The sequence below is a fragment of the Halyomorpha halys genome, unplaced genomic scaffold, assembly GCF_000696795.3.
Source record: "Halyomorpha halys isolate HHAL.00 unplaced genomic scaffold, Hhal_1.1 Scaffold293.1, whole genome shotgun sequence".
Lineage (NCBI taxonomy): Eukaryota > Metazoa > Arthropoda > Insecta > Hemiptera > Pentatomidae > Halyomorpha > Halyomorpha halys.
The window spans coordinates 1341095-1363701 of NW_027115239.1; the positions used below are offsets into that span (position 1 = coordinate 1341095).

At 30.9% G+C, this 22607-nt stretch overlaps 1 protein-coding gene across 5 annotated transcripts in view; it reads left to right on the forward strand.

Moving 5' to 3' along the window:
* Window positions 1-22607, forward strand: part of Tsc1 (tuberous sclerosis 1 protein hamartin) — a 39934-nt gene that overhangs the window by 6901 nt on the left and 10426 nt on the right. For all 5 annotated transcript variants that reach the window (XM_014420805.2, XM_014420804.2, XM_014420806.2 and 2 more), the window contains 12 exons: window positions 513-699; window positions 3286-3359; window positions 6276-6433; window positions 6515-6687; window positions 8126-8215; window positions 9930-10109; window positions 11547-11714; window positions 15194-15380; window positions 16746-16882; window positions 17566-17689; window positions 19957-20061; window positions 22250-22413. In XM_014420805.2, the coding sequence (XP_014276291.1) occupies window positions 513-699; window positions 3286-3359; window positions 6276-6433; window positions 6515-6687; window positions 8126-8215; window positions 9930-10109; window positions 11547-11714; window positions 15194-15380; window positions 16746-16882; window positions 17566-17689; window positions 19957-20061; window positions 22250-22413 (1747 nt within the window). The remainder of the gene's footprint in view (window positions 1-512; window positions 700-3285; window positions 3360-6275; window positions 6434-6514; window positions 6688-8125; window positions 8216-9929; window positions 10110-11546; window positions 11715-15193; window positions 15381-16745; window positions 16883-17565; window positions 17690-19956; window positions 20062-22249; window positions 22414-22607) is intronic.

The window sequence follows — 22607 nt, forward strand, 5'->3', positions numbered from 1 at the left end:
TATATATATATATACATACATACATACATAAATAGTTGACCATTTAATATCAGATATGAAGAAGATGGTCAGGGTTGTGGTAAATAAAGAACCAAATAGTTTTCAACTATCTATTGTCCAATGTTTCGCCCCTCTTTGTTGGGCTTCATCATGGCTGTTCAAGATGATAGGTTAAACAGACCAATGTCTGTTTAACCTATGTCTTAACAATGTGTATTTAACCTATCGTCTTAAACAGCCCTGATGAAGCCCTACAAAGTGGGGCGAAATGTCGGACAATAAATAGTTGAAAACTATTTTGTTCTTTTTTGACCACAACACTGACCATGTTTTTTATTATGATTATTTTCTTCATATTTTATTTCCTTTTTTTATAAACATCTGATAAATTTTTATGAAAAGTAAATTATAGGAGTATTCTCTTCTTTATGTTGTGTTAGTAATATATTGTAATTACATTGTTTTCGTTAGGACTTAATGTTTTTAAATTTGAAATGATTTATTTTTTTCAGTCATTTAGCGATATGGAAAACCAACAACCCTCACAAAGTACCTGAAGGATATTTACTCCATGTCGAGATTGGATTATATGCTCTTTTCAATCGCCTTTATGGCATGTTCCCTTGTAATTTTTTATCATACCTGCGGCAACATTACAATTCAAAGGAAAGTCTTCCTGTTTTTACACATACTATCAAGGTATATCTATTATCATTCTGAAGTTAATATTATATATTTTTATTAGTCTTTAGTTTGTAGGCTTTAAAATTTTTTCTTTTAATATTTTATATTTTATTTTGAAAATTTAATTTCACATTTAATCCGAAAAACTACAAATTAATTTTTGAATGGCTTTCAAAAGGATGTATACTTCTCCAAAAGGAAACAGTTTGCCACTATTAATTATTTCTAATTTTTATCAGAAATAAAAATTCTTATTTTTTATACCAATGAACTCAGCAATATTTCCAAATTATTTTATAGTGAAATACAGAGGTCCTTTAAAACTAATAAGGAATATAATTAAAAATTATATATTTAAAGAATATGATATTGTTTTCTTTTTTGGTGTTTACTAGACCTACATTAGAAAAAATACCATTGTTTTCTGTAATTCTTGATCGATCTCCAATTTTCTTATTATATTATGGTATATTATAATGGTATTAGCTGAAAATCTTAAGGTTAAAATAAAATTTAGTTATAAACAGCAATGAACAGCTACTGAAACCTATCAAATGTTGTTTCAAGGAAATAAAAGGATTTTAATTGGTTTATATAGTACAGAGATTATAGGACAACCAGCATGAGGTAGACATAGGTCCCATTCGCCTAGAGTCTCTACCTCCTCAGAGTTTTAAGCCATCATTATCATACTGAGCATTACAATCCATTAACAGAACTTGACTTCCTCAAGATTTGTCTTCCACTCCTCTTTCCCTAACAACCGTCCACCAATTCATGATTCCAAGAGAGCTGGCATCAGCACTCACTCTATCTATGCCTTTGCTTCAGTCTTTTCAATTTATTTTCCATGTGATCCTAAACTGAGTAGTGTTTTTGGGTTTGAGTTACTCTCCATCCTTACATGGTATGAATTTTTCTTGCCGGATATGCTTTGCTTTGTGCTTACATTGAAATAGGAGGCCGTTGTTCCATTGACTTTGAGAATTTTATCTTTTTAAATCATATTATTTAGTATGTTCAACTTTATTATTTAAAATGTTCATATAACATGGAATTGGTTAAATGAATATTATTTACTATTGTAATGCATTGAAATGCAAATTAATATTCATAATGAACCTATCTGACAAAGAAATTATTAAATTATATTTTATACTCCTTTTTTTAATTCTCATCTCTGCACATTATTTATGACATGCTAAAACTACAATATTCTCAACAATTTTTAAGAAATTATAATTGCCTAAAGGTCGAAACTTAACAATGTTTTGAATATATATATATTTTTTATTCCTGAATGCTTTGGGGATACAGTGTTTCTTCTATCTTCTGCATAATTTAATTCAATGTTTGTTTTAAAAATGAATTATATTATGCTAAAGAGGGAACACAGTACCTCCAAAGCGTCCAGGAATAGAATAAATATATTTATTTAAAACATTGTATTTTTAGCTAAGTGACTTGACCTTTGCAACTATAATTTTTAATTTTTTTTTTTCTAAAAAGTCTAGGTCGTATAGTAAAACAAATTTATGTAATATCTTTCTTTTTAATATTTTAATTTTTCACTTTTACTGTCTTCATTTACTGTTTTTAGCAACAGTAAATAATGTATAATAATTTTGATGTTTTACGTTACTATGGATGTAAAATATCTCTACAATATATACAAGCACTTGAGATGCATATCACAAACACTGATTCATTGTATAAAGTAAATGTCTTTGAATTCATGCTACAGAGGATTTTAGGGAATCCAATAGCTCATATATCTGCTGATTGCTACTTGTCTGTCCTGATTGCTACTTACAATTTCTGAAGCGGCACCAATTGCCCAAATGCACAAGGGATTAAGTCATCTTTAATATGTTTTTGTTAAGAAGCATATGTTTTATAAAAGGCTTATTTTATTCATTTGAACCTTCCTTTTCTATTTGGAATGAATTTTGTGGTTCTACTCTGAAGAGGCTTAAGAATCAGTTATCAAATAAGTATTTTTTTCAGCCTATAAGAAGTTTATGGGGGCAGCGGTAGCAGTGTGGTAACGTGCCAGTCTACCAATCCACAGGTTGTCGGATCAAATCCCGGTCCCACACAGGCTTTTTTAAAGCACAAAATAATACAAAACTCACTGACAACCTCTCCCCGGGCATTTGTGAGGCCCGTTAGCCAATGGGTGGCACTCACGAAAAATAGGCGTGGGAGTGACGAACCCACCCTGCGAAAAAAACCATGTCAAGAAACGCGCGATTTATTTCCTAATACTGGGAATATTACCTCCTAATATTGGTAAATACATCAACTCAATTTGACTATGTCTTTTAAAACTTGTTCGGACCACCTATCTTAAAGCCGATCTAAAATGAGTTACATGTATAATCAGTTTCGTAAGAAATAGCTATTGTTCAAATTGCTGGTCTGGTATTTTGTGAAATGCTTCTTTTAGTTCTTAATGTATTTTATATAACCTACATTGTGTTTCTTATATATTTCTTTTCAATATTATTACATACATCAGTTACATATGTTTTAATGTTGTTATAAAATACTAATAAAATATATTTTGTTAATAACGATTTATCATTTATATGTACACAGCCAATGCTTGATACTGTCCGAATGCATCCTCTTTTAGTTACTGCATCTAAGGAACTGGAAGTATCTGCTAACAGGTAAAGTCTAAAGAAATCTGTTATATTTATCATATTTAAATTTAATTTGATGTAAGACTGAAATTGAAATGAAAAAAAGGCTGTTTGCTATTCACATTTATTTTTTCAGTAATTGCAATTCTTTAATATTTAATATCCAATTTGTTACTTCTAATAGTTTCAAAACTATATCATAATTTTTAATGTTGGTAGAACTGTTTTACCGAAGTTTGCACGTTCTTTTTCCATAGTTTGGTTCAATAGTGGTTCAGTTTGGATTTTCTATTTTGTTTTTATAATTTTTTAAAAAGAAAGTGTATTGATAAATTAGAAGTATGTAGTACTGAAATCATTTTAAAAGGTGCAAAATGGATGTTAGATTCTAATAAATGAAAATGTAAATTAAATTAAATGTAAAGGCAGAAAGGTGGGTGCTATTAACCAGAGACTGGAAAACATTTAGGAAAAGTTTCAAGTTATTAAAAAAGTTGTTTAAAGGAAGGTTTTCAATAACATAGCGGCATAATTTGTTTAGTATGTTCTACAAAGGGCAGGAGAAGTCAAAATAAGATGCATATTTGGTGTGGTGCATGGTTCTGTTTTTCCAAATGAGACAGTTAATCCAAGAATTATAATATATCATTCACAGCTTTAAGATATGTCTGGCCCAATTTTCTTTTAAATCATCCACATCCTTAATAAATCTACTTTCTACATATGGGCTATTAGTAAACAAGTGCTGTTATTTTCAATGTAATGATCACTTTTACTATTAGTCCGACAATATACTCTTGGTAAAACTGAATTATATATTTAATATTAGATAGATTTATGCCTATACTGTCATTTTATCTATAAATAGCTAATGTGAACTCATCTTTATTTATACTGAGGCAAAAAATAATTTTTGATTAAAAGGATGCTTTTTAAAATATATACACATGTGTGTGTGTGTGTGCGTGTGCATGTGTGTGTAACTTACCAGCACTCGGACTATAAGACTTAAAAAAAAAGGAAAAGGTAACAGAATATATACGCATGCTTACTGGAATGATACCGCTTTATTATCTCTGTGATGCTCCTTATACACATTATTGGGGTTTATTTACATGAGGAGTTAGGATTAGAGTTATATACAGGCCTTGTCCAACCGTAACTCCCCCCCTACCATTTTATGAACATGCCTCATTAACTCCAAACAGCTCACCCTATGGTAAACCACTGCCCCTAAACCAATTTTCCCCACAATGTCTCATACACTCTGGTTATGTCGTGCCATGTGTTTGGCTTTCCCCTTTTCGATTCTCTCCTTCACCTTGTCCCACGTTTTTCTCAGTGCTATCCCATTACCGATGTTCTCCCCTCTGTCAATCACTGTGTTTCTATAATCACGCTTGCGCCCTCTAAGACAGAATTTCGAATGGAGCGAATCCCATTGCCATATGCACGGAGTGGTTATAGGTTGCTATAGCTCTTATCATAGCCTCTTGTGGTTCCAGTCCCTTATCTAGCTGATACACCCACAAGTGATCGCTTAACGTACTGTGGAGCCTCTCTATACCCCCCCATGCTCTTAGGGTGTCCTGGGGTGTTTAGATGCCACCTTACCTCCAAAGCCTTCATTTCTTCCCTGACATTGGTGTTATCGAACTGCCGACCCGCAACAGACGATATCCTTTCTGGTACTCCATAGAACTGGAATCATAAACGCAGCCCTCCCAATACCGCCTCAGCCGATCTTTCTCGAATCTGATGTTCCATGACCACTTTGCTAAAGAGGTCAATCACTGTAACCCACTTGTAGCCCATCATTAGGCAACGAACAAAGTTTCGATCCATTCCGATTTATTCTAATGGCGTTTTATCTTCTCTCAAACCACTCCATTCCCGACATATAGATGGTATATTCATCTCGGTTTGAATGCATCTTTCAGCACCTGGCAGATCTGATCATTCCTGACACCCGGTGCCGACCAAATAGTAATGATCAGGGTCTTCCCATATTTAGCGAAGTCCATCTTATTGGGTCCAGAAGTTCTTGTCTTCCAAACTATTTGGTGTGATTAATTGTTCACCACCTCCTCAAGCTCTTCCATCTCCGTTCGTCTTCCCTCGGTTGAGCTTTTGTTCTCGGATGATGGCTCATGGTCGTTTCCCGTTGTGTTTTACGTTTCTTCTTCCCCTGGTGTCCATTCTCGCAAAAACTGTCATCTCTCCTGAAGTCTGTGGTTGTTCCTCCTCTAATGCATTTACAATGATCGCACGGGATAGCCAGTCAGCGACTACATTTTTTTTCCTGGTTTGTACTGGATTATTATGTTATACTGGTTGAGCAGTTCCTTACATGTGGTGACCCTAGCCGAGGACTCTTTAAGCATCCCAACCCATTGAAGCGTTCTGTGATTAGTATGTACTCGGAATTTCCTCCCGAAAACATAGGGGCGAAAATGTTCTACAGCCCACACAATGCCTAACAGTTCTCGCTCAAGTGCGCTATATCTTGTCTCTGCATTTGTTAACCGTCTGCTAGCGTACACCACCGGTCGCTCTCCACCCTCACAATCCTGCGACACCATCCTGCATCCGTGGTGATAGTAAATGTACGTTCAAAGTCCAGGAATGCCAACACCAGTTCCTTCTGAAGCACCTCCATGCATTTTATAATGTTTTCAACCTTATCGGGCGTCTCATGCATCCTACTCCCCTTTTTCAGAAGGTTGTGTGTCTTAATAGAGGAAAAATGGAAGCAGAAATGGTCTCAACCTACTGACTTGATGACCAAGTTGTAATGGCGACCTGGAGGATCTCAGGAGTACCGTTGAATTTATTTTGTCATTCCCAGGATAATCAAAACTGTTTTCAAATAAAACAACTGTGTAAGACAAATTTTATTTAACTTATTGTTATGATATTGATATATTATTTTTTTTATTTTAGATGGAAAAAAATTGAAGCAAATGACGTAATAATTGAATGTGCCAAGTTTACAATTGAAGGAAATTATGATAGGCAACATGAAGACTACTCTTATAGAAGGAATTCTTCAACTCTCCAATCACGATCTCGTCTTATGATTTCTACTTGCTCTAGTTTTGGTAATTATAATTTCAATTTTGGATATTATGACTATCAGTTTTAATTATTTCTTGTATCTATTGTTATTTTCTGATCTATAGAGACGAAACTCACAACAGAGGGTTATGTCGAGCTGGGTAATCATGGTGTCCCTGTCGTGGGTAGCTATAGTGCAAACTTACCAGAACCAGCAGAGATTTGGAGTCCGGCTATTGCTTTCGGAGCTATTACTCCCCCTGGAGATTCTTCCATACCACACACTCCAGTTATTCAGGTAGTTTTTATGCTTTAATTTAATTTTCAAAGGTTGTTTTTGGCTGCGCTTGAACTCTTTAGTTCAATTAATTATTCTTATTGACTTCAAAATTTTAATTCCCGATTACTCCCTTTATTAGAACATAATCTAACTATCAGTAAACGACAAGAAGATCTTCATATAATTAGCACTTGGACTTGCAATAATCCATTTTCCTTTAACCTTAATAAATACACGGATATAGTCATTGAATCTGGTCCCATTCAGAAATTCATTCCATCCTTTTTAACTTATTTCTTTAGAACATCTAAATTTCATTTGGTTCTCTATCAAAATTCTTGGAATTTTGTTTAAATAAAACTCAGTACTGTTACTCTCATCTTCTTCCTACAAACATTCTTAAACTCCTTATTCCATCACTTTGATCACAGTGGCTTACAATGGGATATTTTGTGAAGTCTTTATTAATTATGCTACAGCCTTCTAGAATTCTACTGTATTACTAGTCTGCAATACTTCTTTTCTTTCCTCATTTAAATCCAACCCTTTGTTCATTTCCTCCACCCCTGCATCCATATAAATATTTATAGATAATGAATAAGTTTCATTTTCATTTTACATTAGTTTTTACTGATGTATTCTAATGTGTGAAAAAATATTAACGTTCCTTATGAAGAAAAATGTCATTATAATCATTCAACATTAGAGAAACGTAATTTTTATTTGTTGTTTGTTTATGGTCATCATATTCTCCAACAAGGATAGGTTACCAACCCTTTCTATCCATAGTGGGCTCATTTGTTCCGTATATTCACTACATAGTAAATATCAACCTTCCTAAGACAAATTTGAACTGGCAACATTACTGAATTAAGAATGTTGGGTTCAATATTCTCTGGCACCACAGCCTTATTATTATTTGTTGTAATAAATGATTCAAACTAAACTGTTTTGGCCATGTTCTGTTTTCATGTAATTTCTTTTATGAGGCATCAGTCCTGGGGTTATAAAAATTATTTTCATTTTGTTTCTATTAACTTATTCCACCTTTGGATGAACAATGTAGAAGAAAAAAAAAAAAGTGTTAATTTTCCTTAAATGAGTCTAGAAATCTAAAAACACTATTAATGGTAATTTAATTGGGGGGGAGGGAACATAACTCAAAATATGGATGTTAACAATTTAGTTTGCTGAACAACTTTCATCCCATTTTTGGCAAGTCATTATTTTTAAATCTTTAAATATACAAGGGTTTTTCAGTTTAATTAGTACTAAGGAAATTGATAGCTGCAAGTATTTGTACTTCTTAGATGCTTACCATTGTTCTGTGAAGATTTGTCTGCTTTGTTTTCTGTCAGGAAAAAAAAAAATGATAAATTGTTAATAGATTTTGTATATATATTTATTTATGAGTATTTATATTTTTATTTCAGAAAGTATTTTTTTTTATTTTTAGGGTTGTGTGATATCGGCTTATGTGCCTCAGGAAGGAAACTCCCCTCCTGAAGCTGCTATCGAAGCCACACCAGAATCAACACCCATCAAGGCAAGTGATAAATTATTGCTTTGCCCTTTTTCTTCCTTAACTATTTAAAGCAGAGGAAATTGTGCAATCCATCAGATTATTTTTATTTTTTATCTTGCCTGATAAACTGTTAAAGTAGTACCTTTAACCTGAAAAAGTGATTTGAATAATTTTATTTAATATCTGTAGCTATCCTCAGTGTTTGGGGAGATTAGGAACTGTCTACCACAACATTATTAGCCCCCTAGGACTACATTTCAAGATAAGTAACCTGGATTTAAAGGCAAAGGTACCTGATGTTAAATCTGGTGCAGTCCGCGCATTACACAACTTTCACTTACTATAAAAATTTGTATTCCAAAGTTTCTTAAGGTGAAAATAACAAATATCAACTTTGTTTCTGCCATGAATGTAACATTTTAAAATAAGATAATGAAACTGTGTACATACCAATGTGATCTGAAGAGATAGGACAGTCTCTGATTTTCCCAATTTCAATTTCTTTCTCTACTTTTCCATTTTTATGTTTCAATTCTTTAATATTTCATAATTAACCTATTGTTTACTATTTCTTACTATAGAAACTGGTTATTTATTTCAAATAAGCGAAATTAAAGGTACTTCTGAGAAAGATTTTTTTAAAAATTCCTCATCCAAGCCCTGTTAAGCTACTTCCATAAGGATGGGACTTATCTGATACTAAACACCACTTAATTGTAAATTTATTTACTGAGTTTAATCAAAATCGTTAGTGACATTTTTTAAAAATTCCTAAGAAAGTGTAAACTTGATCTCTAAAGTGGCACTTCTGATTAGTCGATTTTAATGAAGAAGTTGCTGTAACATCCTAGGCATACACATACCTTAAATATGTTATTTGTTTTGTACAACTTCGTTTTTGAGTAAGACTGTTCACAGACACATAAATCATTTTGTAAGGGTTTGTTCGACTCAAGGAACTTCAAATCGTATTTTTATTGAGAACCCAAATTTGAAATTTTTCACGGTTAAAATACTTCCCCTTACTATGAATCTTATGTATTGGTGAGTGGAAGTATTAAGCATGGCTTTCAAGAGAGATAAAATACTAAAATAAACATTTTTTTCATAGTTTTAAAGTATAAGGTTTTAATATACTTCATGATATTACTAAGATATATTATAATCATTTAAAAATAGACTTGGTAATTGATGAAAAAATTGTTGGGATTGTTGTGCAATGGCAGGAAATGAAGTACTAACTATCTTATATTTTTTAAACTGTGGAACACACCTGGTACTAAATTTGTTTAAAGTTTAAGTCACTTCCAGGGCTCTGAAAAGCATGGGTTTTGAATCAAGAAATAAGTATAATATTATAATTAAGAAAAAAAAATTCCCTCCTCATTCATTTTCCATTAGTGACCTTTAACTACTGAGCCAGTTTAAGTATGTATAGTATCCATATCAGTTGTAATAATTTTGAATTGTGAAAAATATTCTCAGCAATTTTCATGTTACCTTGTAAAAAAACATTTCATGACCCTTTTTTTCTCTTAAACTTATGAACTAAATCCAACAAAATTTTGTGTAATATTTTATAACAATCAAGAATATTGGAATTATAAAAATGCTGAAAAAAAAAGAATTATAAATTGAACGGAATATTTTATGTTTTCTTAAACATAATTGTTAAATGTTGCAATTTTAATATTTCTTTTTGAATGGCTAGATAGTATAAATAATTTTTGTTTAGGACATGCATGAGCATGGTGAAAGAGCTCACTCAGCTGCTAGTTCCTCTGTTGTACGCAGTCTCAGTACTTTTCATTCCCAACCTTCTTCTCCATTAAGAAAGGACCATTCCACTTTCAAACTCTCGTCTACTCCCACTGGCCTGCATAGGGTCCATCGCGTGCTTTCAGAAAGAAATCAAGTGAGTAAAATTTTTGTTTAGATATTTATTTTTTTCAAGAACATCTGTTGAATTATTTGTTTTATTTATCCAGATTAACTAAAGAATCATTTCATGGAAAGTTATGTAAAAACTGGTTTTATAATTTAAACTTAAGCTTCTTTTAGTTAATGTTTTGAGAATGCTGGGTTGAAAAGGAATTTAGTTTCAATACATATCCGAAGTATTACTAATTACTTATTGGTTGCTCAAGAGTAAAGATACTTTCATAAAAAGAAATAATATCTAAGGGGTGATACCCAACTTGCATTTCCTAATCTGGCAGTAAAGTAGTAATATCCTAGAAAAGATGGAAGAATTCTGAAATTTCTAAGGATGGAATACCTGCTTGATTTTCCAGGAATGTCTTGTTCCCTCCCCCAATAAGGCAATCGCTCAATGAAGTGGTGGGAAAAAAATCCAAGCAAGCTGAGAAGGGGTAACGAAGGATAAGAACAAAAGAGAGGTATTTGACAGTTCGGGTAGAAGGAAGTAGAGGAATTTGGGCATTTCTGGGTCTAGAGTACAGTACAGGTCCTAGAAAGAGACAGCTGGTTGCAGGGCAGATGACCAAAGAGAGTACAGTCATGAAAAAAGAGAAGATGTCGTAAGCAGTAGACCAGCCAAGCCGGTGGAAACAACAACCACCACTAGACAGAAGTGAGTACTCCAGATAAGCTATAATGATTGTACTAGATTGTAATTGGAGTGGCAACCATTTTCAATAGTGTAGTCAATAATATACCAGTAATGTTCCCAGTATTCTCAATTTCATATATATCAGTATTAATTCATAACCATCATTATTACATCAGCATTTTATTCATAAGTTCTATTATAAATTAAGATGTGCTTTCTTTGTAAATGTCTGTATTAAATCTAGTTATCTTATGATTTAAAACTTGATTTGATTATTTAAATATCCTGCAGGCCACCTGCATCTAGGTTTAAGTAGATAGCTGAACACGATACCTTTTGAAACAATATTTAGTGTTTATTATGACCAATTCCATCTAGCTTACTATGGTGAGGGGATATGTGGTATTTAGCCTTTGATTTAGATACATATATAATACATTCTTCATGAGGTTGGTTCCTATAAGGAACCAATAAAAATATATTGTTTAATACTGTAATATATACGGTTTGTGGAATCAGTAACAGCTGAAAACCAGTTCTACTGCACATTCTAATTCTTAATTTTATGATTTAAGTAAAAACATTTTTTCTTTCATCACTAAGTGTGCAAGTTTGGGTAAGTGCATTCACATAAGCCTGTTGCAGACAATTCCAAGAACCTTACATATTTACATAAAACTTGTATTGTTGTTATGAATTATTTATTTGTTCATTCTAGACAAAATTAATTATTATATTTATTGATTTTTGTTTAATATTTAGTTATTTTATTTGATTCAGGTTGAAAATTTACACACTAAATCTAAAGCATCCTATCCACCGGGTAGTCCTTTACGAATGATTCCCCTCGTGGATAGGGGTAGACCTCATACGCCTGGTGATAGGAGTGATGAGGATAGAGAAGTGGAAACAACCATGACTACATCGCCAAATTCTTGTTCAAGACAGGTTGGTTTGTTAAATTTTTGTGAAAAAATAGCACATAAGGTTTAAACATTATTTAATGCTAGAACACAAAAACATAAATGATTTTTCTTTGTAGCACTTGAATTATCTTAAATTGCTCATGTATAATTATTTGTAAAAAACATTGTCATGGAAGACTTAAGTGGATGAACATGTCATATTACATAAATTTGAATGTGAGATAAATTTAATTTAACACCTTTTTTTTTCATTTTGTCATATGCTTTTTTCCTTAACCCTTCAATTACTAATAGATTTACGAGAATGTGCATAGTTCTTTAAAAATATTTTTTTTTCCCAAGTTCGTGAGTCAGTATAGCTTCCTTTCTATCTTATAACTATTTCTATCTTTTTTTTTGACATACTGGAAGATTGCTGATTGAGCGTGTGTATCAATAAATAGAATTTAGTCCGAATAAAATATAATAAATATAATAAAACTTTATTTGACCGCACCCAGACCAAATTCTATTTATTTATTTTTTTGTTTTGTTTTTTCTTATCTTCTTATAGTTTTTTTATATTGTTAATAATTACCTATATTTCAAGAACTTTATTGAAGACTATGTCATATTACATAAATTTTAATCTGAAATAAATTGAAGTAAATAACTTTTTGTTCCTATTGTCCTCCTAAGTGTCACATAGCATTGGCATTAAGTGTTCCATGTTCTTTTGTCGAACTTTTAATTACTAATAGATTTGCAGTGGAAAAAAATATATCTGTAATAGACTATGTCTTCACTACTTCTCATTTTCTATCCAACATTTATACTAAGCCATGACAACACTTTTAACTTTCCTCCAAATTTTGGTCAAATTGGACAAGCCATGTTTGAAATATAATTGTGCCAAGAAAATATGTTTTATACTCTAAGCAAAAGTAGTCTAATGAAAATATATCTACACACATGTTTGTGATATATACCTACTAGGCTAGGTACCATTCCACACAATCCCCCAAAATTTACATAATGGTTCAATGTACCATGCTCGAACATGAAATGGACTACAGACAGATATGTAACTAAATCTGTTCCTTGAGGTCTAAAATGTAAAATGAGAGGGTAAATTTTAAACTTAGGATAAACATTTTTTTCAGTTTCTCTATGAATCCAAAGCTTCCCTAACTTAGGTAGTGAGGAAGCAAAAACTGTTTTAGTTAATTACAAGCATTTTATAAAATATTTATTTATTTAAAATATAAATATATTGATATTTATTAATAAACATTTCATAATGTATGATATAATGAGAAATAATATGAATTAAGAAAAAGAGGCCACAAGACAACTAGTGAAAAATTAATAAAATGTAAAAAAAAAAATTAATAAATAATAAAAGCAACCAATTTTTTATATTTTTTTTTATTGGGTTTAGGCCTTGATATCTTTGTACTAAACTGGGCTCTCTGTCTGAAATAGCTGAAAAACATGTTTTTGTAGACTGTATTGCCAAAACAGTTCTAATGATTTTGATTAAATTTGTCCTCTTAAACTCCTTTAACTTTTGCATATAGAATAAATATTATAGAAAGAGCAGAATGGAGAGATATGACTAAAATAAAAACTTTATTTTCACATATCTCACCCATTTTATGGTAAATTATATAGATAAATAAATATTTAAAAAGTTATTAAATTTCCTACAAAACAAAATAAAACCATCTAAATTGTGCCAATATCAGCAAAGATACTGTGTATTGGACTTTCTAACCAGGTTTTTAAATCTATTTGGAAGAGGTTTCCATGGAACATCATGAACTTTTTGTTACTTTTTTCGATAGTTCAAAAACTATACATCTCCCAAAATAAATGAAATATTTCTTAAAATTAATTTAATTCTTTAAAAAAAAAGCTTAACTTCACAAAAAAAAATCAAAATCCAAGCTACTCTACTCTCTGTTGGTGTAAGCACCCAACATTTGATCTTTGGATGACGTTTCATGACAATCAACATTTGATCAACACCCCCAAAATGATCTTTGGAAATAAATATAACAATTAGTCGATTTTTTATTTTAGTTTTTTAAGCTTGCTGCGATCACTCAAATCATTTTTATTGTTTGACTGATAAATAAATAAACCATTGTGTTAAAATTTGCTGCATTTTTTATATTTTGGTTGGGAAAAATCCTATACTGTCCTTCATCCCAAAATGATTACAACTACAAATCACTCTTTAGTGCAATAATATAGTAAAGGTACTATAGATTTTACTTGACTTTTACCTCCCTCACCAAATGAATTTATACGTATTCAATAGTTATGATCCTCAACAAGAATAATATTTAAAAATCATTTACATAAATTAATGATTGACAATATAATTAAACTGTTTGGGAGGCCTCTATGCTCTCCATTGTATCTTATATAACGTTGTATAACTTGTATATATCTCATAGCGGATAAGCGCCACCAAGTTCCCCTGTACGCAGTGGACCCAAACTAAGTACCTTGAAATGCCCTTTTGGCAATTACAGGACAACATTAAATTTTCGTGGAAATGTATATATTGTGGTGGGTAAGATTAAAAAATAATTAATTAAATTGGGCATGTTATTTACATTTCTCACAAGTAAAAAAAACAAAAAACATTTCTACTTATCTAATATTATTAAAAAACTAAAAGCTACACCACACATGATATTGAGAAGACAGCAAACTACTAAATCATGTCTCTCCTAATGTTACTAATCTCATTTAGTGGGGTAAAATTGATAAAAACAAACAAAAAAACTTCATTCTTTCTTTATGTTACAGATACCAAAATTTTGAGAATATGTGGCTCCATGTTCACTAATCTAACTTTGCCCATCCATTTATTCCTATCTTGTTTAACCTAGATTCACTTTTTTGTTCTAAAAAAGTGCCTCTTCATTCTTCCATTGCTACTTAGTTATTCCCTAGAATTTTAGGTTGGGTTTAGATATTAGAGAAAGTTAGTTGTTCCCCACTACTCATATAGTCAACAGTTATCAAATTTAGCTCTTATAGTGGAATAAGTCTTTTGAGAAACACTTCATCTCCATTTCCCAAAGCTGGATTGGAAAGCTTCAAGTTCTACCTTCCTATTATATTGTCAATTTGTTCATTCTGCAACTTTGAACTGATGAACTCGAGGTCTCCAGACACACTGAATTTCAATTTAAAATAAAGTTTTTTTTTTTTTTATAATAGAAGATTGTTGGGGGTGCAGATGGAAATGAAACACTCAATAATCAATTATTCACTGTTTATCTGTATTATCCTTGATTTTTATTTTTCTCGGCCATTGATATGAAAATCACATCACATGTAAAAAAAAATTTTAATTTAATTATGTAAGTACCAACATCTTTTCTCGGCACCATTGATGTCTGAAAAATTGATTTTCAAAATAGAAAAAAAAAAATATTTTAATAATCATTTAAGACTATTTTTTACAGTTTGTTTATTAATGGGTTCTTTTGTGTGTTTCAGGTAAAGCGTGAGGATAGTGTTCTTGGTGATTCTACTAGTGGTGGAACCTCAGATGGAGTAGAATGGAGGGAATGGAAAGCTGGAGGTGGACTCCGTTTGCCAGAATGTAGAAGTGTAAATAACTTTGCCCGTAGACTTCGCTGTTATAGCCAATGTCAACCTGAGACCTTGCATCTACTTTCTTTAAGTTAGCATTAACTTTTGGATTACTTCTATTAGATAATTATTTATTAGTCCGATTTGTTACCTTGTCAGGCTGTAATTATTTAAACATATATTGTTTCGTTTAAAAAAAAAAACAAAAAATGTAAACAGATGGTGGCCCCTCCACAACACAAGTATAAGCTTAGTAATAATTAGCAGCATCTGTGCCCCTTGAGGCCTATGTAGTTAGAAACAGTCTCTAGCGTTTTGTTTGGCATAAAGAAAATGTAAGAAGAGCGCCATTCTTTCTTTTGTTGCATTCAGAGAAATTATCTTTGTTCTTCCCTGAATTCAAGTTAAAATGCATAGTAACTCAAGGAAGTGGCTCTCTAACTAGAGACCAGAACTGGAAGAGAGGTAGATAAGGAGATAGAAGATGCATCCTTCATCCACTTAAATGTCTATCGAAGTGAGTTCACTCGATTTTTCATTTCTAATTCTCTGTAATCGGATCTTCATGCACATTGACAAATCAATATTACCATCTTCGCTGACCCCACTTCAAAATTACACAATTTTAAATCTAACCTAAACTTCATACAAAATGGCCCATGTGGATCTGATAATTCAAGAATCGAATTCATTTTTCCAATTTAAAAATTATTATAATATGAAATGATTTGTATTCAAAACCATATTCATAATGCATTTGCCTGAACAAGAGAAAAGCCATTTTGGTCATGATTAGTTACCTAGGGTATGTGTCGTCTAGTTCATAATTTAATACCAACATTATATAAGAATAATATTTTAAGCTATCACATAGCATAAAATTATGTACCTCAATACTGTGTTTAATTTTATTAAAACTGGGTTCGTTATTGTCAGTAGACAATACTTTGTTAGTAACTTAACTTGTAACTTCAAATTAATCTTAAATTTAGTCACTCTGATGGACAAATTTCATCACTGTAGTACATAGTTCTATTTTATTATGTAATTAATCAAATTTTTACCATGCTTTACGTACAGAGATTAGCTAATTAACTTCAATGCAGTTCAATATTCCCAATTTCAAATCATAGTTTTAGAACTTAAACACATGCAATCAATCTAAATTGAAGGTGCACTTCATATATACATACATATATTAAAATATAATTATTTTCTGTTACACTGTAGCCCTGAGTATAACCTGTGGGTTCTGGAGCCCACCTTGGGTCCAACCAGCTTCATAAGTGGGTACCCTTAATTGGGGAAAAATCTGGCAGTTCAGCATGATCTTAAAAAAATCACCTCCTTGTATAACCTTTGTTCTTAAATCTGAGCTTCCTTGCTAAGCACTGAATTGTTATTTCACATTATTATTATTTTTATTATACATATGTACTCATTATTTTTTTTTCAGGAGTTAGCTGTGGAAATAGTCCAAAAGAGTCCAAAAAAAAGTATTTAAGGCGTACAATTTCTTGTCCAGAAATATCAAAGCCTTTAGAAGACGGTAAGAATGAGGCTCATATCGAGGCTGAGGTTTTATCTAAAAAGGTAATGTTTGCTTCCTTCATTCTCTTGTCATTTAAAAAAAACAAAACAAGTAGTATAAAATAAATTTTTATGGACTTCTGAAAAAAAGACCTGTAATTTAACCTGTTTTAAACCATCTATTTGTTTTGTGTTCAATTGGCTCCACATGGACAATTCTTAGCAAAATATACCTATAAAAACCACTTCTCCTCTAGAGGGCCATCCTCAAATGAGGACAGGGATTAATAAAGGGTTCAAAACTAAAACTTCACTATTTTATGTTTTGTTTTAATGGTTTCATTGATGGTTTAAATGCTGCTAGATTGCATATTTATTTTATTTTTTATTAATTTGTTTACATAATTTTGAAATGAATCAAAAAATCTTGTATTACTTTTCAAACTTTAGTTAAAATTTTCACTGAACTAATTATAATGATTGATATATTTTTTTTTAATCTCAAGTAGGTATAGAATAATATAAAAGAGATATAAGAATTTTAAATAAAGTTGTATAAATGGAAAAATCATAAAACATACTGTCCTCAAATGAGGAAAGTGGCAAAAAACTCCTTAACTTGATAATCTTGATTGAATTAGTAAAAAGTATCAATTTGATGACATCTTGTCTTTGAAAATCTAAATATGTCAGATTTTTTTTTCAATTTATCTATTACATTAATCTTTTGTTTTGAAATTCAACAGATTGAAAAAACTTTTGTTAGTTCTGGAACTCAGACTGATCCTCTTCAACCCTTGATATATGAACATCTTCTCCTTTCAGTTTTAAATCCGGTGGAGCCATTACAACAACGCAGTGCACCTCCAGGTATGTCTTCTGATGTGAATTATTAAAAAGCTCTACCTTTCTGAATAATTTCTATTATATTGCAATGCCCAGATTTTTTGTGAAAGAAGGCTTTAGAAGTGACAATATGAAACTCCTCCTCCTTTTGACAAATCTGTCATTAAAATCCTCAGGTGATACCTGTATCATATCTTATCTAGTAGGATACTGTAGCTTTCCTGTTATTTTCTGTTTTATGAAGATCCCAGTTTAGTATGGCTACCCAAATAATGTCAAGTTATTTGACATTTTGGTTTTAATGGGAATGGACTATAAAAAAAAGGTTTGGGGTTGTAAAGGCATATTAGCTATTCTTACTTGATTAAGAGAATTAATTTTGTCTTTGAAGAATCTCTCTCTATATAAAAGAGAGCTGTTTAATCATTGTCCTCGATAGACTTGGTTATTTCTGGACCGATTTACATCTAATTTTTTCTATATCTTCCATTTCGCTGTGGGAAGGCTTAAAGATGATGAAATCATGAGATTTTTGGGTAGAAAAAAATTTGTGAACAGAATTAAGCATAAGGCTCGGAGTAAAGTAGTTAGGTAAATTTTTTTTAGAAAAAAGAAAACCATATTCATTTTCAGGGTTGTCCCAGAGTACTAAATAGCATTTTTGGAAGAAATTAAAAATCATTCATTTTTCACTTTGATTCCATCAGTGCATTTTTTTTTTTCCTCTGTCTACTATTTTTCATTATTTTTTTAATAACTCCACTCCCTTTTATCCGATTGTCACGTTAATAGAACTGTTGGAAAGTTGAATGTCTGCTCTTATAGCCGAACTCGACAAAAGTTAAGTTAGATGCTTTTTTGAAGGAAAAATTGAAGTTACAACAGTATTGAAGTTATTTCCATTTTTTAGATTTTAAAAAAGAAATATAAGGCTGATGTAGGGCAAAAATTTGGGACTAAAAAATTTTACGAAAATTCGTATATAGGGTTTTTTCGAGGTGCTGAAAACGAATATCAACTTTGTTTCACTCCTAAAAAGTTTTTCTTTTAAAACTATTTATATTTTAGGTGGTATATACATGGCAAATAAAATTGCCTCAAAGAAGAAGAAAATAACCAAAATGGGACCAGTATTAACGATGATACGGCAAAATTAGTCGTTTTCAAATACGTAACCATAGCTTCCGTCTCATCACAGCATCTTCTCTATCTCTCTATTTATAAAAGAGAGCTGTCGAATCTTTTTCCTCGATAGACTTCGTTATTACTGGACCGATTTACTTGCAGTTTTTTTTTTTAAAATACCAATTTTCACTACTAAAAAATTGTTTACCACACTTGCATAAGTCATTCGGTCGGTTATGTGCATTTTATTTGTTCAATATGTTCCATTTCGCCATGGGAAGGTTTAAAGATAATGAAATCCTTGAATTCCCGAAGATAAAATATTTTGAAGAAAATTAAGAGTTTAATATAATATAATGAATTAGTGGACTTTTTTTTACTGCTAAAAAATATTTTACCACTCTTTGGTTCATGGTTCAGTTGTTTGGATATAGTAATAATATTGAAGCACAGTGAGAGTTTTTGTTTCAAAACTATATATGTCTCTAAATCTTAATGTTACAGCGAAAACTGGCTGTCCCCCTTCATTCTCTTACCAGGGCAGTCGAAGCTAAAAAAAATATTGATTTCCTATCACCTATTATATTGATTTCCTAAATCAAACCTCACACACATTTCACAAAAATGTCAGTTGCCTTTTCTTCTTCCTATTCACTCCTTAAAATATTTTTTGTCTGCTCGTGCTGGGTTTATTATTTAGCCTTTTACCCTGTAAAATTTTTATAGCCTTCTGGGGCACTACCAAAATTATCCCATGTTATGCAACTCCAAGAATAAATTTTATTTTAATAATTTTAAAAGTTGATATACTGGAATAAATTTCTGCCCTCAATGTTAGTTTATGGCTTTTATAAATATTTTATCTTGTCTCTTAACTATAGCCTTGGTACTACTATTGGTTGAGTTTTTTTTTTTTTTTTTTTGTTTCTGATAAGACCAGAAATTGTTAGAGACGGGATCATGAAGTTACCAGAAAGATAGACAAAGATCATTATACAGAATGAAAGATATTTGACTGTTTAAAGTTAATTTTTGTATAGAAAAAAATTTAGTTTTATTGTCATTTTGGTGAAAAGGTCGGAGTGAGAGATACAGAGACGGAGAGAATTCTTAATTTTAGTGTTTTGATGGCAATTTTTTATGTTAATTTGTGTGATTGCTTTTAGATGTAACTTCCCCCCCAATATTTCGTGAGGATCATCCTAAGGGACCTTTAGAGCTGTACCTTAAAGTAACTAAGGAGCAGCTTAAAGAAAGGCACAGTAAATCAGGTACTTAATTATATTTATTAAATCTTTTTAGTTCATGATTGTTTATAAATCTCAATTCTATTTATTTTTGGCAATGAATAAATTTTAGAATTAGAAATAAATATTAAATGTATTATATAGAATTATATATTTAACATAAATTAATATCAGAAAAAAGGTTCAAAATATTTTCATCAACAGTAGCTGATAATAAGAATGCAAGTTTATTATAACAGAGCATGAATTTGTTGTTTAATTTCACAAAATTTTAAGTTTAAAGATTTTTTTTTTTAATGATAAATGTAGACCCAGCTAACTTACAGCTATTAATTATTAATTATAAATTAACTAAGGCTGTTGTTAAAACAAAATTTAGCGAAAATCAATTTTGAGTTACATTTAAGGATGTATACATTTATACATGTATACCAAAATATACTATTAAAGTCCACTTTAATAGTCTTTCTATATTAAAAAGTGATTTGCAGTACATGGATTTCAAGAAAGAAAAAATCCATTTAAATGTATAATGCGCTAATTATACATTTAATTTTTTAAAATCATTGTTTAATTTAAAAATTCCTCTCCACAAATTTTTATAACATAACTATAACTCTATCGTTCTATAAAGTTTCTAAAACTTCAAATTCTTATTCCTAATTTCTGAAAAAAACTTTTTTTCATTGAAATGTTTTTCTAATGTCTCTGTTGTAAAATTTCTGAAAGGTATCCTATCTTCTTTTTACTTGTTTATAGTAAAGTTTTGTCATTATAACAGTTTCGTTATTACTATTTTTCTGCGAATTGGTTTTAATATATCAGAATCATGACATGTTCTATATAATACTATTTCAAAGGCCACACGAATTGCAGCAAATTTGGTCAAAGCCTTTCAGGTGGTGCCAGAGAGCCTCTAATTGTTAGTCTTACTAGTTTAGCTTCTTGGGTGTTTATTATTTTTATAGCTGATTGGATTATATTTTTTAATAGGCATTATTAAAAGTGAAAAACTTCTACATTGCATTTTGTATTTTCTTCATCTTTCCACTCCTTAACTTGAGGGAAAAACTCCAGTCATCAATTATTCCCCGCTTATATTCTAGTTCTTCCAACAATTAGAATCTTAATGTAAACTTAGGGTTAAAAAACAAACAAAAGACTGATCTACATGACTGTAATAAGGCCAATCTGGACATTGAGCTTTGGGGCTCCACTAAACCTTCGAATTCCTCTCGTATCCAATCCTTACAATCCAAAATCCTTCATAAAATCCTCAGTGCTCCTTACTTTGTCACAAATAAAATCATACATAGAGATCTTAATGTTCCCTATGTAACCGATCTAGCCCAAACCAGATATCATTCCTTCCATTATAAACTCCCTAATCACTCAAACCCCCTAGTTTCTAACCTTGCATACTCTTCCATTTCTGACAATCTTCCGAGGCGCCTGAAAAAAAGATGGCCACAAGGCCTACTAATGTAAAATGTCATTAGAATACTACCAATGGGTGGTTTCTTTACACGCCTCTAACACTCCATTTTAACTAAGATCAAATTTACTGAATGTATTATATAATATACAGTTGTAAATTTCAATAAAGATATTTTTAAAAAAAAGGGTTAAAAAATTTAGGTAGATATGTTTTTTCTAATTAAGAACCAAATGTGAAAATGTTTTAACTAATGAACAAGTTATGTTTAAAATAATTGTAAACATATGTTCTACTACAGCCTATGTACTCGGTAAGGGTATGCTATTTCTTGACCAATGGCTGTTCTAAGAGGTGATAAAAAAAAAAAAAAGCCCTTTGGCCATTGTCAAGGATGATTTATCCTTGATTATGACCCAAAGGCTGAAACATTAGAGAAGAAAAAATGAAAGTTGAAATAAAAGATCATAAGTTTTTTCAAACCAAATTATCTTGTCTTAAACAAGAATTTAAATATAGAATATATTTATGAACTATTGATGTTTATATTTTGTTTGATTTTATCAAGTAACAGTTGCTATCTAAGTTATAACTACGTCTCTACTCTAAGCTGGTATATGTTGCAATAATTTCTGATAAAAAGTTTATTTTTACAAAGAAATAGAAATATTTATAATCTTGATCGATCCAAATAGTAGTATTATTAAAATATTCTGTCATCCTATTGTTTAAGATAAAGTGAAATTTATTTTCTGCAAATCTATAATTTATATTTAGGTATTGAATTCAGTGAAGTAAAACAGCTGAAAGATCAATTAGTATTATTAACTCTTCAACTTCAGTTTGAAAGGCATAGAAGAGAGGTTCATGCTGAAAGAAATAGAAGGTTGCTCGGAAGATATAGAGAAAATCGTGTTCTTGAAGAACATAATTCTGCTCTAGTAAGTTCCTCCTTTCTTTAATTATTATTGGCAAAGATAAAACTAATTCTATTAACAAACTATTATAATACAACACATCTATGTCGCAAATATTTTATCTTTTTGTTCATGGTGGTCGTGATAGAAAAATGTTATAAGATTTTTGTTATTTTAAATTTATTTCATGTCTTTACTATTCAAAAAGTTGAGGAATG